The sequence below is a fragment of the Saccostrea echinata genome, unplaced genomic scaffold (assembly GCF_033153115.1).
Source record: "Saccostrea echinata isolate AGI-Se365-2 ecotype Australia unplaced genomic scaffold, CSIRO_AGI_Sech_v1 ptg000062l, whole genome shotgun sequence".
NCBI classification, from domain to species: domain Eukaryota; kingdom Metazoa; phylum Mollusca; class Bivalvia; order Ostreida; family Ostreidae; genus Saccostrea; species Saccostrea echinata.
The window spans coordinates 4,562,270-4,577,219 of record NW_026889811.1 but is presented as its reverse complement, the minus strand read 5'-3'; the positions used below and the strand labels follow the sequence as shown (position 1 = coordinate 4,577,219).

The 14,950-nt window shown below is 31.4% G+C and overlaps 2 protein-coding genes across 2 annotated transcripts; both read left to right on the top strand.

Annotated features, from left to right (window-relative positions):
* Positions 1–6,838: 6,838 nt before the first annotated feature.
* On the top strand, positions 6,839–8,364 carry LOC133175310 (uncharacterized). The gene is made up of 2 exons (XM_061310405.1): positions 6,839–6,857; positions 7,883–8,364. The coding sequence occupies exons 1-2, from the start codon at positions 6,839–6,841 to the stop codon at positions 8,362–8,364; spliced, it is 501 nt and encodes a 166-aa protein (XP_061166389.1).
* Positions 8,365–9,070: 706 nt separating this feature from the next.
* Positions 9,071–13,465, top strand: LOC133175309 (uncharacterized). The gene is made up of 2 exons (XM_061310403.1): positions 9,071–9,122; positions 12,726–13,465. Exons 1-2 carry the CDS (start codon positions 9,071–9,073, stop codon positions 13,463–13,465), a joined length of 792 nt encoding a protein of 263 aa, XP_061166387.1.
* Positions 13,466–14,950: the final 1,485 nt, after the last annotated feature.

Genomic DNA, 14,950 nt, shown 5'->3' with positions numbered 1-14,950 from the left:
CTTTTTCTTTGTGGAACATGTTGTTGCTCAGTGAGTACAAGTCTCCAAAATCTTAAAATATCATTTGTTTAAGAATGGCCTATCTATAAATGAATATTACTTTTGAAATGTTTCATTAATGTATTTTTTTTTCAGAAAAAATCAAAAACGAAAGATACTGAGAAAGTTGGACTGTTGCAGAGAATTCGGAAATTTTTTTGCAGTAATTACATGTAGATGGATTTATACCTGACTGTTTCATGTTTCTGAAAATAAGAAGCTAATCTGTGATTTATTCATTACAGTATAGTGAATTAAACCTTATTTTTATATCTGCATTTTGTTGTTCATTTAGCTGGTTCAATTGACTGGATGTACGGAAAGTTGAATGATTACACGCGTTTATTGTCATGACTTTTAGTAGAGAATTTAAAAACGTTGTCGATTTAATATATTATAATATGAACTATTTTAATTCTTTTAAAATGAAAAAGAGAACTCAGTGGTACACAGAATAATACCCTCTGCTCCCATATCAGTATAAAGTGCATTTCTTAATTAGCAAGTAAGTAAATAAGATTCTCTCAAAGTTCCGTTGGTTTAGGAAGAGATGCATTAACAAAATGGATACCCCCTTTATCGAGTATAAAGGCAAAGTCCACGTTTTGCTATGAGAAACCATAAAAATCTTTCCAAACGAAGCGTAAAGTAGGAGGTGCAAAATTGTTACTACTTAATAAAGAGTCTGTGAAATTTCTTAAATGGCATTCAGTGAGACAACTACCCTAAAATATATCAAGAAAGGCAAAGTCCATATTTTGGTATGGGAAACCCCAAATATCTGTCTAATCAAAACGTAAAACAGAAGATGCACAATGCTGCCGTGTAATAAAGATTCTGTGAAAGTTTCACTAAATTTACTTTCAATGGTGTAAAAGGAGTTGCGGATAATAGATGGCTACCATGAAGAACGGACGTAGTACTGACGGAGATCTCCATCACTATATACATGTACCTACAACTTTTCAAGTGAGTGTATAAATATAACCCTAAATAAAGTGGGTATTGTGCAGCAAACAATACAAATATACACTGAACAAAACTTCGAACTAGTCAGTTATATCATTTGCAAAACAAAATATGAGATCAATTTGATTTTTTTAAAATGGTTTACTAAAACGAGCTTTCAAGACCATCTACTTCTAAAGAAGTTCATTGATAATTTTGTAGTAATATTAAGCCAACTGATTTTTCCAAGAAATCTAAAAATTGATAAAAATAACAACGTTCAAAAGTGACAAAAGGGAATCATCTTGAAAAAAAAAAGTGGGTTACTTGACGTTTTTGGCAGGCAATTGTAAAAATTCTGAATTTTATTCTTTTTTATTAAAATTTTAAGACAAAAAATTACCTATTCTAACAAATAGAACTCGTTTAATTTTATATAAAAACAGATTATCCCTGAAATAAAATGAAATGTTCCTCCGTCAGATCAAGATGTTTGAAAACGCAGATCCATTTTTTAAAAATGTGAAATCCATTGATCAAAAGGCCCGCACCTGCAAAAAATGTTTTAGACAAAGTCACGTTTGACCAAATTCCTTGCTGTTGTTTATTAGTCCCCTACCGGTGAAACCGGAGGGGACTATAGGTTTCCTCTGAGTCTGTCCGTCCGTCCGTCTGTCTGTCTGTCTGTCCCACTTGGTTTTCCGCACTTTTTTCCTAAACGCTTGCAGATATTGAGCTAATTTTTGGTATGTGAGTGTATCTTGATGAGTTACAGATCAAGTTTGCATTTCATTCCGCTTCATTGATCTTTGAAGAAATTACGACCTCTTCAATTTTTAAGGGTTTTCCGCAATTTTTTTTTAAACGCTTGCAGATATTGAGCTGATTTTTGGTATGTGACATTATCTTGATGAGTTATAGATCAAGTTTGCGTTTCGTTCTGCTTCATTGATTTTTGACGAAATTATGGCATTTTTCATTTTTTATGGGAACCAGATTACACTTGCCGGTAGGGAACTAGTATTGCTAATGCAATACTCTCAGAAAGCTTGTTTTTATAAGGATATTTTTTGTATTTTTTTAGCACAAATTACTTCAGAAGTAAATATCACTCATTTTCTTTATTAATAATCGTAGAATTTATCACAAATTCTATAGTGACAATTTGGAAGTTTTATTGAGTATTGTAAAAAAAAAATTAAAAAAAAAATTATACTCATTCGTTTCCTTATAGGAATTTCTAGCATTAGAGTCCTGTTATATTTACTATATATAGTACCAGTTTGCAAAAAAAAAATGTATTACACAAGTATAGCTTTTTCAAAAAGTTTTTCCGTCTTTAGTAATAACCTTAAACAGTAAACTGACATACACCTATCAGGCCGTGTTAGTTTTGAGCAGTCCTTTTTATTTCTCCATCAGCATTTTACAGACATAAGCCCAGCCATCGATTGCAACTTTTTGGGCCTTTCCGACAAGCGGAAAAACACAATTTTTTTCCGAGCTTGCTTTAAGGAGGATCTCTACACCTATGAAGTATAAATGATTTTTGTTTCATGCATTTGTTTCTAATAATAGACTCAATATCCAATGAAATAAAGCTCCAAAGTACTTAACTTTATTTTTTGGAAATATTTAAAATATTTAATTTATTTTGTAGAAAACCCTTGATTCTTTATTTTTAAATGCCTTATGTTTTAATTTTCTATTTTAAGTTTAATTTTATAAAATCTTGAAATGAAAACCAGCAAAGTTATAAATGAAATCTACATGATTTTTATTTGAATTTACAATAATAGACAAAAGAAAAACTAAAACAGCATTTTCATGAGAAGAACTGGTCGGATTTCCAAAATCTGAAAATAAATATAATATCAAAGGGCTAAAAAGATGAAAAAAAAGAAATTGAATGAAATTGAAAAAATGACGAAAATTTTAACCATCACAAAAATTTAGGGTCAAAGATCCGTTTAGAGAGTGGGCTCAAATATTTTGGGCTCAAATATATTTAATCTAATTCTTCTAAAACTTGCACAGGTATTGAAAAAAGGAATTAATAGGTAAATGCCAAACTAGGACCTCGAAAGAAGTTCGTATTGTATTGTTTTTGAATGAATTTAAGCGAAGACCCATACGTTTCTAGTCAAAACATGTAATGGGAATTCATAGTATTGAGAAAGATATATTTACTTACCGTTTTCATCCTGTATTATCCTGTGCTACGGATGACACGACACGTAAATGGTCAAAAGCGGGTTAAAGAAATTCGTATAACGAAATTCCTACTTTGTTTCAAATTTGCACGTTTTCGATACAAAACAACTGATAATCGATGTTTATCAAACGTTTGAGTTAATATAATATTATCGAAGCGTTTTGGTGATTTCACGAAAAGGTTTCAATTTCACCAGGTATAATCACACATGCAGGGTGTATACTTGTTGGGAACCGGGTCTCTCCTCTAGGCGATGGGAAGGTGATACATATGCTTTATTTGTTAAAATTTTCATTTTTGGATATTTTTCGCTGGAAAGCATATATGCTTTTAGAGAGAAGCATCAATTTAGGACTTTATGGGAACATATCAGTGGGTTTGACACGCAATGATCAAATATCATGGTGACAAGGCTTTGGTTTATCATATTAACCTTTTATTACTTATAATCATATTTTATTTTAATAAATTATATTGTTTATGAATAAGAAAGTTGAAACTGAATATATTGACAAACAATTCATGTTTAATGAAAGGCTATATTAGCCACTCTCGTCGCCTCGATGGGATAGTCTTAGATTCCATTCAAAATAGAGCTAGTATACATCTCGCAAGTTGTGTTATACCCGGTGATTTGTCGGTGTTCTGTGAATTTGTTTAGGACAGAATCAGTTCATTTCGGACCAAAATGGCGTTTCAAAGGAAAGTACGCCATGTTGTGACGTTGTAGAGAGCCCCCTTAAGGTATGTCACTCGTCAGCCTTTTAGAAAATTTCAGTCAGAACCGCATTCTTAAAAACTATTAATTACAATTCAATCTTTATAACAAATTTAATCTAAACAATGTAAAATGTTCAACATTCAATTAAAAAACTGCTCAAAAATTCACAAAGAAGCAAGATTTATAAGGGACTATTTCTTGTGGCGGAAGGATATTTAGCAGAAAATTCTGCAAATCTACACATTTATTTAATTTAATATCTTGGAACTTTAGCCTCACATACTTTTACTCAGAGAATATTTTCCGTTATCATATGCCTGGAATATTAAATATAGGTCTCAGTTTATATTTTTATAACAAAATTTACACCTTCACACAACAAACATTGCCAAGAAATGAAGATATATTAAGGAAGTCGAGATAAAATTTACACAGTTTTTTGCCTGAAAATCGAATATTTTGACCAATATTTCAAAATTTACATCACTGTCCCCAACTTTTTCTTTCATTATTTTAAACTACTCGATACTTTTGACCGATCAGCACTTAAGTCGTAAAAAGTTTGATGCAAGAAAATATTCTTTTGCCTATTTAGATTTTTAATATCCCAAATATGAGACTTTTTTAGTGCAAAAAGGTCACACAATAATTTACGCGCATTAATTTGCATGATTTGTTCAATGATAAATATTATTCAAACTATTTTACGTAAAATAAGATTATGTTTATTGCCATGGTTACATCTTATAAAATATGATAACGGTTAAAGTGATTAACCAAAGAGTTACAATTTAAGTGCAAAAAGGTCAACTTAATTGTACCGTTGCTCAGTTAGATGCACACTGACCCCCCATTTTCTCTGCGATTTTGAGTCATACTATATGAGTACTTATCCAAAATATACTTCTCAAAAAATCCTTGATATAACAAATTTCACGAGTGACATACCTTAAGGCCCGAGAAGATGCGATTTACCCAACCATGTACATGTTGACCCGGACCACTATTAGCTTACATATAGACATATATAGTAAAAACACGTGGTTTATTTAGTTTGTAATATTTTTATAAAGGAGTATTCAATAAAAAACAAGTCGGCATGTGCTTAAACAATCTGTCCAGTACACATACATAACAAGAAAGGGGGGGGGGGTGTTCATAGGAATTTTCTTCTGTATTAATAAATTTGAGACGTCATGCTCTTTAAATAGCTATGGGCGATGAAAAGAAGTGTAAACAAGCCAAATCACTACCCAATTCAATACTCATCTAAGTGCATAGTTTATGCTTTAAAACCATGTTATTGCATATCATTGTAAACTTAAATCAATAAACAACCATTCTATGTTAATTAAATTTCATTTATTTGCCATTTTTCCTTCCTGTAGTCAATGAAAATAAGACATGTTAATTTCCTACATGCACTATATTTAAAGTGGTTGACCTTCACCCTTTTATTGTGGACCGGGTCCTATGTGGCAACGTAAAAAGAACAACACAAATTTTAATGTTTGCATGCAAAAAAGAGCAATCCTATTTACCATGAATATAAAGATAGACTTTTAATTAATTGCTATGAAAATTTCAAAAGTGTCATTTTCATTTATTGCAATTTTCTTTTGTTCGTTTTGTCGATTTTTTCAAGAATGAAAATCTTGAAAAATTGTTAAGTCGTACGGAAATTAGATCACCAGAAAATTATCTCCCTTGCCATAAACAACATTTCAACCTTTGAAATGAAAAATTTCACATCTTGCATTTTCTACCAATCACAAAAGAGAGGAAGTGCACTGTCCGAAGACTATAAAAAAAACTTCAAATCTGTATACCGTTTTCCAAGAAGACGGCAATCACTCTCTACCATCGGCTCATGCATTCACCTCTGTCGTTGGCTCGCGTATATCACAGTGATAAGCACGAGAAATGGTGCGTTTCTTTTAATTAATTATAATTAAATGCTTGAGCTAATGGTAGTCCTTAATGATAGATATTTACTAAATAGATCTAAAACTATTAGTTTGATTTGAAATAATCCTTGAAATGTTATGTTTTTTACGTTATGTCAAAAATCTTGACGCGAGCCCATTGCAGAGGTGTCTGAGAGAGGAACGAACGACAACTCTGCATAGGAGATTGGACGGCAATGAGTTCCCCGAATTAAAGCTTTGTATTCATTAATTAATCAAATATTTAACTCTCATTCCCGATTCTTTATTTATCGGCACCTTTCATCAATGTTAACAGTTCCAAACAGCCCTATATGACATTGGACTAACAGTTTAAAAAATCGCATCCCAACTTTGACCTTGATGTTAATAGCATCGAAGGTAACAAGATTTTGTCCCTATATTCAAAATAAGCATTTTGAAATAACGATTTTTAAAGAAATATATAAAGGCCCATAAATCATACAGTTTTTTGAATTATATTATATTGAGAATTCTCCTACGCTCCCTTGTTTAAATGATGTAAAATACAAAGAAAAACTTTGATTGACCTTTCCGACAGACTGGAAACAAATGGCTCGTCACAATTTTTTTTTTTAATTTTTTAAACCTCCAAAAAACGTGTTTTTTTAAAAATTCATTTTGAATTTTTTTTTCATCTAGAGTCGGGAAAGGGCAAAGAAACATTTTTAAGGATGGCCTAGAATTATTTATTATAATATTATATATTTCCAACATTCCATTAACATTAAATCGTGCTAGGTTTCTTTCTTACAGAGTTACTCCCCTTTTGAAAATTAAAAATAACTGCACACTTAGAGAATGGGACTTTTAAATAGGATTTATACTATGCGTCGTAAGATTAGTAATGCAGAGATTAACTGCCACCTTTCTTAATGCATTATTTATAATTAAGTGATCACTTTTAATATTGGATGAATAGACAAAGAACACCTGTGATTTGTGAAGATGACGACCTCTGAAAGTGGTAAATAACATATTTTCTTTGATTTCTGGTTTATAAAATATTTTGTCTAGTTTAAAGGGAGATTAAGTGTATGGCTGTTTCATGGTAAATCGTTTATATGAATTATTATGAAAATTCTATTTCTTTTAATATTATACGAAAATGAAAATTATATACGAATTAAATTGCCTGATTATAACTTTTCCATTAAAGATCATTTTTTGAGAAAACCATTCACCTACTGTTAAATAAAACTTTGTTTATTATTGCCGTATATCGTATACATTGACTAACATGTAACACTAAATCTGTTACACAGACAAAGCAGATTAGGCGCTAAAAACCTTCATAATCTTAAAAACACCACTTTTTTATTACTTGCCATTTAAACTCGAACGACATCTTAAGTACATTTACCTTGTTCACACTTACATACATGTACTCTTTTCCTGATGTTCTCCAAAATAGTTTTTTTTCTCAACTTTTGCAACTCCTTTGAGGAATTGATGCGAACAGCATTATACTTAACCTTATATTTGCCTAATTTACTAAAACTAGAAAGAACTTTATAAGTATCAAGCTTACGCCAACAAATTTTTTTTTTAAAATTTCTGTAATTCTATTCATAATTTTAAAAAAAATGCAATTTCGTGACATACGATAGAGTTGAGTATCTTTTCACCGATTTTATTTTTTAGAAAATCTATTAAATGAAAAAGAAAATTTCGTTTTGAGCATACATATTTATCTACATGTACAATCAATTCTAACTACCACCACACAAAAGAAATCGAACCAGAAACCAGTTTGAAATTCCCAAGCTCTGAAAAATTATAAAATTCATTTTAAAATATTTTAAATATTTTCAAAAAGAAATTCCTTTTCAATACCTTTATCACAATAGAAAATTAACAAAATATGAAATAAAACTTACAAGAGAACTTGAACCTAAAAAAAAAAGTTCATGGAAAGTGGTTCAATTAAGTGCCTAGTAAATAACATGTGAACAGTAAATAACATCATTGTATTGCTTTCCTTTTTCAAAGGTTTAGACAAGTACATCTTAGTTGGAATTATTGTTGGATCAACAATGTTGGTGATTTGCACGTGGCTGATTACCGATTTCTGTTTATATCATCGGGAAAAAGCGAAGCACAAGGAAAAGAAATCCGCAAAATTCTACACAAAGAAACCGAAACGATTACAAATGCACCATGTCTCAATGCAAGTACCATTACCTGTCCAAAATACTGCTGCCCCTGAAGCATCAACAGACAAAGATTACTCAACAGCGAAATCACCCAGAACAACGTCACCAGTTCAAGCGCCATTATCTCCAACAGGCAATACCCTCTCTCCGATACAAAACAAGTTGAAGAAGAAGCTCAAAAAAGAAAAGGCAATGGGCAGTTCCCCCAGAAACGTGCATAAAAAATCTTCCAATGAAAAGGGTTCATTCAGACTTTCTGAGGATGAAGAGTCAGATTTTTACTCAGTGATTAACGATGAAAAGGCTACAGATGACTGAAGACTTCCAACAGAAATCAAATCAGAGCAGCAAAACTCTTAAAATCCTTAATTCTTTGTTTATCTGTTCCTTTTTTTTTTGATTTCGAAGATAGAGTGTATTCTGCTGATCTGCTATGGCGATTGTTACGTGTTATTGTTGCAAAGGGATGTGTGTTATTGTTGTAAAAGGATACGTGTTATTGTTGCAAAAGGATATGTTATGGTCCAAAACTTAGTTCTCATCCTGTCCTACACACACACACACACACACACCCACCCTCACACACACACACACCCTCTCTCACACGAAAGAGAGAGAGAGGAGGGGGTTCACAGATGTGATAGTAAAGAAATTTATGTGCAAGATTTGTCCAAGATCTGTGCACAAGACAGTTTTAAAACTATTTTCAGAAAACACGTGACAGTAAAAATAACTTAATAAATAATACATTGTAACAATCAACAATATTGACTTGGTCCTATGTCTATTGCTATGAACTTTAATAACGTATACTTAATCTCGTATTTTTCAATGATATATCCCAGTAACAGTAAATTCTGTTCATAAAGGTATAATTGATTAAATGTCGTTCAATTATGTCATTATGTTAATCGACTTATAATGTTGTATTGAATATTTTTAGTCTGTGATATAGTTTTCGTTCCCCTGATTTGACAAATGTGTTTCTTGTCTATAATTGTACGCTATCTCTGTTTTGGTCACGATGACAAATAATTATAGTGGGGAGACGACTTATAAGATGCCAGCTAATTTAGGTAAGCATGGCCATCCGTTCATCCTATATTACAAGAGTTTAACTTATAACTACATGGAACTAAAGCTTAACTTAAGGGAAAACTGTATCTTGTAAATATACCTAGTCTAGCATTAATTAAAAAAAGTTCACTGTCAGAATTTGAAATGGTTAAGTGCTGTAAAATCAACGCAAAAATATGTCTTAGAACCCATATGAATTAGATGCATTCAGAAAAATGACTTTGGCATGCAAAATGTGCAAACATATGGTAAAAAAGAATGAAAATTCTCAGAAAAATCATGACTGATATGCATAGTGAGAATTAATTTTATAACGTTAATTTTATCAACTAACAAAAAATACTGCATTTTTAAATGGAAAATAGTAAATTTTGAAAGATAGTAGATCGATTGGTTGTACATTTATATTATTTAAAGTTCTTTTTGAGAAATTTTCCCTCATGTAGAGACGTCACCGTATGCTCGTATGCCTGTGAAGGACTTCAAATTTAGACCTTTACTCGGCACACAAGGCCAATGAGCAGTGAGAGTTCTTATTAATAATCGTACCAACGCCTACTGTAACACGGGACCTCGGGATTTACGGTCTCAAACGAAAGACCCGAGGGGTCATTTCTCATGCCGGGCGCTTATCAATGGAACGATCACTACCTATATTTACGTCTTAGGGGTTTGAACGGCAAACGAGAATCGAACCCTGGCCTCCTGATTGATAGTAGATTGATAAATAAAACTTATATTCAAATACTTTTTCTTGTGTATGATTTGCAATATTTTATGTGCTAGACTAGGCTTTTCCAAAAATGTTTGGGGACCTGAACATATACCGAGGACATGAATTTAAAAAAATGTTAAAGGGCTAAGTGTTAATTATAATAATGCATATAGTTTTCTGTAGACAGGACCCTAATTTTTACATATATAATTTCTGTAAAGGGTTTAGTGCTCATTGTAATCATATAATCATTTTTCTAAAGAGAAGGAGGTGTAATGTGTTTATATAACCAACTTAGTCCCACCTTTGAGTTTCAATACAAAGTCTTGGGGAGGTGGTTAACTGCTCACTGAAACCAAAACTTTTTGCTAGATGTCAAAGGGTAAAAACTAGTATTTCAAATTTTATTATATTACCAGCTTAGTCCTACCCTGAAATCAGGACATAGACTGTGAGTATATTAAGTAAAATGAAAATATTCTTGCAATGATTTAACCATAAAAACCAATTAAGAGAATAACTATTTACAATATAAAGCACATTTGCAGGGTCACCATGATAATACTTCTATGAGTATACAACGAGATAGTAACAGTCTAAACGTGAAGTTGTATGAAACTTTTTCAACAAATTTTATATTTACCATTTTTTAAAAAGCAAAATATAGGACTTGTTGATACCTTAGACTAAGAAATGTATTTTTTGACAACTTCTTCCAATAAAATCTACAATAACAACCTGTACATACAATATTAGGATTTGGGGGGTAAATGTTAAGTGTTACACGGACCCTAAATGTCTGTTGAAAGGATTGGCAAAATATTGCCATGTTTCAGAGGTTTCAGTTGCCAGGTTATAAATAATACAGTATGTTTTTCTTACTGAAAAGCAGATCGGTTTTTAAAAATAGATAACTCTCCATCACTGTGGCATGGTGTTAAAAATGTTTTTATATCACGTTTACAGACATGAGCTCTAGAACCACTTCCATAGTGTATTTCTTAGTTCCATTTTATAATGATCCATTTCCATACTTAATGACTCGATTTAATGTATTTTTTTTCTATTATTAGTTAATATTTAATACATCTACATTCATAAATCCATAAACAAAGATTATCGTAATATGTAGTAAGTGTTCCGGGGCCCATTCATTTTTCATTTATTGACGGAATGCAATTAACATGGTTTTCTCTATGAAGACATTGCTATGGCCATCAATAATAAATGTTCTTACTTCGTGTGAAATTTTCTTTTGGTAAATCTGGCCTAACTTGAGAATGGACGGCATTAGTTTTCTTCACGTTGGTGTGACTGTAAAAGATAAATGGATTTTATATTCATAATTCAGATGCAAGGTAAAAATCATATTTGAAACTACATGTACATGTGTCTCACAATTGCTAGAGTTTTGTAAGATTTTTTTTAAGTGTGGTATATTTTAATGCTTATCTAATTCGGTATATATAGTACTCTCTTAAAATTAAATTAATTAATATTTTTAAAGTCTTTATTGTATACACCAGAATTGACAGAATTTAAGTAACGTAATAAAAAAAGGTAAAATGTATAATCATTCAGATTTACCCGAATTAAAAAAAATTAAATCTAATTATATCCATTTACTTAAATACTTAATCCATGAAATGTGAAGAAAACGACCAGTAATCATGCTAAAACTTCCAATTAAACAAAACAAATTGAGAGCAGAGCAAATATGGACACCTGAAAACATCGGAGGTGGAATCAGATGCCATGGAGAAGGAAGTAACCCCTGTCGATCGGTCACACCGGCAGTGAGCCCTTTTTTTCTTTATCGGGTAAACGTATCAATCCAAAAACAATTCATCATGAAAATAGTGACCTTACACTTTGTTTTAAAAAGTTCAGCCAACATTCGACCTAACGACAGGTTTTATTTGCAAAGAAGGTCATTCTATCGACCATAGAATTTGCAGAATGTTGACTTTTTGATACCTTTGTATTATCAACTTACTTGTCAGTAGCCTGCCTTGGTTTATTGCATATCGAATGAACTGGGAGACATAAACCCCATATTCAGGTAATTATCGTATATTGTTGTATATAAAATAGGGAAAGTTAACGATAGAAAAGTTGAAGTCATCATAAAGTTTAGTTGTGAGTTTGCCATCAATGTCCTTCTCTAGTAAAAGTCCAAATACGAAACAAATTTATAAGACTCTTTTGTGTCTTTAATTCTTAGTTCAGTGGGATAAATCGAATCAACGTATGAATGAAAATAAATATTGTTCATTGATAAAACGTCGTCTGTATATCTACTCGTAAATGTCGAAATGAAGGTCACGCAAGATACGTCTTTTCCTGTAGCAATTGTAAATAAATTTTGCTTCATAACAAAGGAGTAGAAAAGCATGTCTGCTAATATGGGGGCACAATTAGTACTCATGGAACTTCTAACAGATTATTTGAAGACCTGGTCGCCAAAGACCGTGGATGGATATAAACAATGAGGAACTCACGCATTTTTTTATATCAACTTCGCAGTACTTTTGCACATAATCTTTTAGAAAGTAGGTTTGCAGATGACCAATCACAAGATATCGTAAGTCCCAATCTTTTATAAGAGAAGCAGTTGTTAAAAATGTTAAAAATTCTAGTCTTAAACTAATCACGGAGAAGGGATGTATAAAATGTTGACAAGTATTATGTTTTGATCTGTTGATTTAAGTAAAATTTGGTGATTTCAAATTTTATAAAAGTTCTTTGGAGCTTTTAGTATTCACATTTGATTAAACACCATTATCGAATATATTGTCGCACATCAATTGTCAAAAATTGTGAAAAGAATCAAAGCAAAAATTGTACTTAACAACGATTATGTAAAGATGTATACATTACCTTTTAGGTCTAGAGAAGTATCAGCTTGTTCTTCTGATCGTGGGGTCCACTGTTTGTGTGGTAGCTACATGGCTGATAGTGGACTTCTGTTTATATCACCGTGAAAGAAAAGCAAGAAGAGATAAAAACAAGAAAGACACTTGGCATCAACACCAAACTAAAACACGCCTGCTAATTCCTTTTACTAAGAAATCAACACTGAGCACATCTTCCATTCCTGCAGCTGAACCTCAAACTAATGGTCAAACAAGTTTCCAGAAGTTTCTTAGTTTCTTCAACATTAAAAAGAATGAAGAAAACCAGAATAACGCAAAACAATTAGAGAAAAGATCGCAAAGCTTTAACGACGCTAATCTAAAAGAGAAAAAATTTATTTCGCCGAAGAGCCGACGCTTTACCGAAATGTTTTCCAATAAAGTTTCTAATCTGAACATTGAATCCGATTCCAAAACAACGACAAAAAAGGAAGAAAATAGGAAAATACCAAAAGATACAGAATGGAAGCAAGGTTCGCCTGACAGAGAAAATCTTCAAAGTGCTGATAGTGGGCATTTTTCTGAAGGTAGAAGAGGAGGCGAAACAAAATGGAAGACTGAATTTTCTGAAACAGATGAAGCGGTGAAAGATGACATTGGGTTTAGTGATGTTGAAGAAGTGGGCATATCAAGATCAAAGAAGAAATCAAAAAAGAAGAAAGAGGGGAACTCCAAAAAGACATTTTCTCTTTTACATCACAGATACATTTAAAAAAGAAATGATGCTTATTTTGATATTGTTGATGGTAGATTGATTTGACAGCAAAAGTCATCTTTGATGATTTTCAACTACTTCTGAATTAGATTTTTTTTACTGGTGATATTTGCAGTTAATCACTCATTGAAAATCTAAATGTATGAAATAAGATGTGAATTATTGTCAAAATTTATTTCTAAAACATTTATTTGTAATTCAGATGAAAGTAGTTGATTTTCTGTAAGGTTCTTTTCGCCTGATTGTCAGAAAATTGCACCTAACAATTCTCCATTTTACAGGTACATGTAAGAGGGTGATTGTCGGATTAAGATGCGTCTACATATTATATAATCTTCTGTTTAACTATAATGAACTTTTTTTTACTTATCACTGCATTTTAGTTGGTAGTTTTTTTTACTCCAATTAAATGACATCTCTTGCATTTTTTGTTACCAACAATCAAAAAATTAACGTACAATTTCATTGAAGTACTGTTTCAGCGGAATTGTTTACTTCAAACGTTGGAAATTGTCTCTTTTATAACCATAGTCAACTTTAAGTGCCAAAATGGAGATGGCAAAACAAAAGCAGAATTCTTTGTCACATTACAAACTATATCTAATACAGAATATTATGGTATACAACACAAGGAAGAAGCTTAATTTCAAGGCAGCTTATGTTTATTGCATTAAGTTTAATCACAATAATCATATATAATTTTATTATTTCTTGAAAGCCGATGTGTTTTATGATTATTTGCGTTCAGCCATGTTCAAACATGATGATGATGGTGGTGATTGTTATTGGTAATTTAATTTGCATTGTATATCGTCTTATTTTAGTTTTATCATATAAACTAGATCATACAAAATGTGAATTTTAGATTTTACGAATTAGAATGAAAATCTATCTTATTTTTTTTTATTTATCAGTTTCTTTGATTTGACATATTATCTGCAAATTTTGTAAATGTTGCACCTTGACAAATGGTCAGAAACCACACGTTTGGCAAAATTCTTGTAGCAGAGGTTAATATTTAAGAAATAAATTTCAACTGACACTGTGTCTTAAAGAAGTTTTAACAATTGGTATTGGGTATTTATTATTGTACGATCGTACAGTGCTACTTAAAGCGAAAGATATTGACCTATACACTTTGACATAATTGGTTTCTTTTATTGTTTCTCTTCTTACGTGTGTGGCATGAAAAATGCAGGATATTTATTGATGGCTAGAGTAACAATCATGTTATTGGCCTTGTTTGTACCCATGGGAATGCAATGCACCAATTTTCCCAGTTTTTCAGTATTATCTAATAGTTTAAATGAAGCTTATTCAAAGAAGTATGAAAATTTAATTTGAACAGTGATGTTTTTAGAATAACAGTTACGTACATGTATTTATTGTGTTTATCATGATAAGACACATTTTAAAGCAAGTTTTGCTCTTAAATGTTAACAAAGAAGTATGTTTACACCTTCTCAACATTTTAATAAAAGA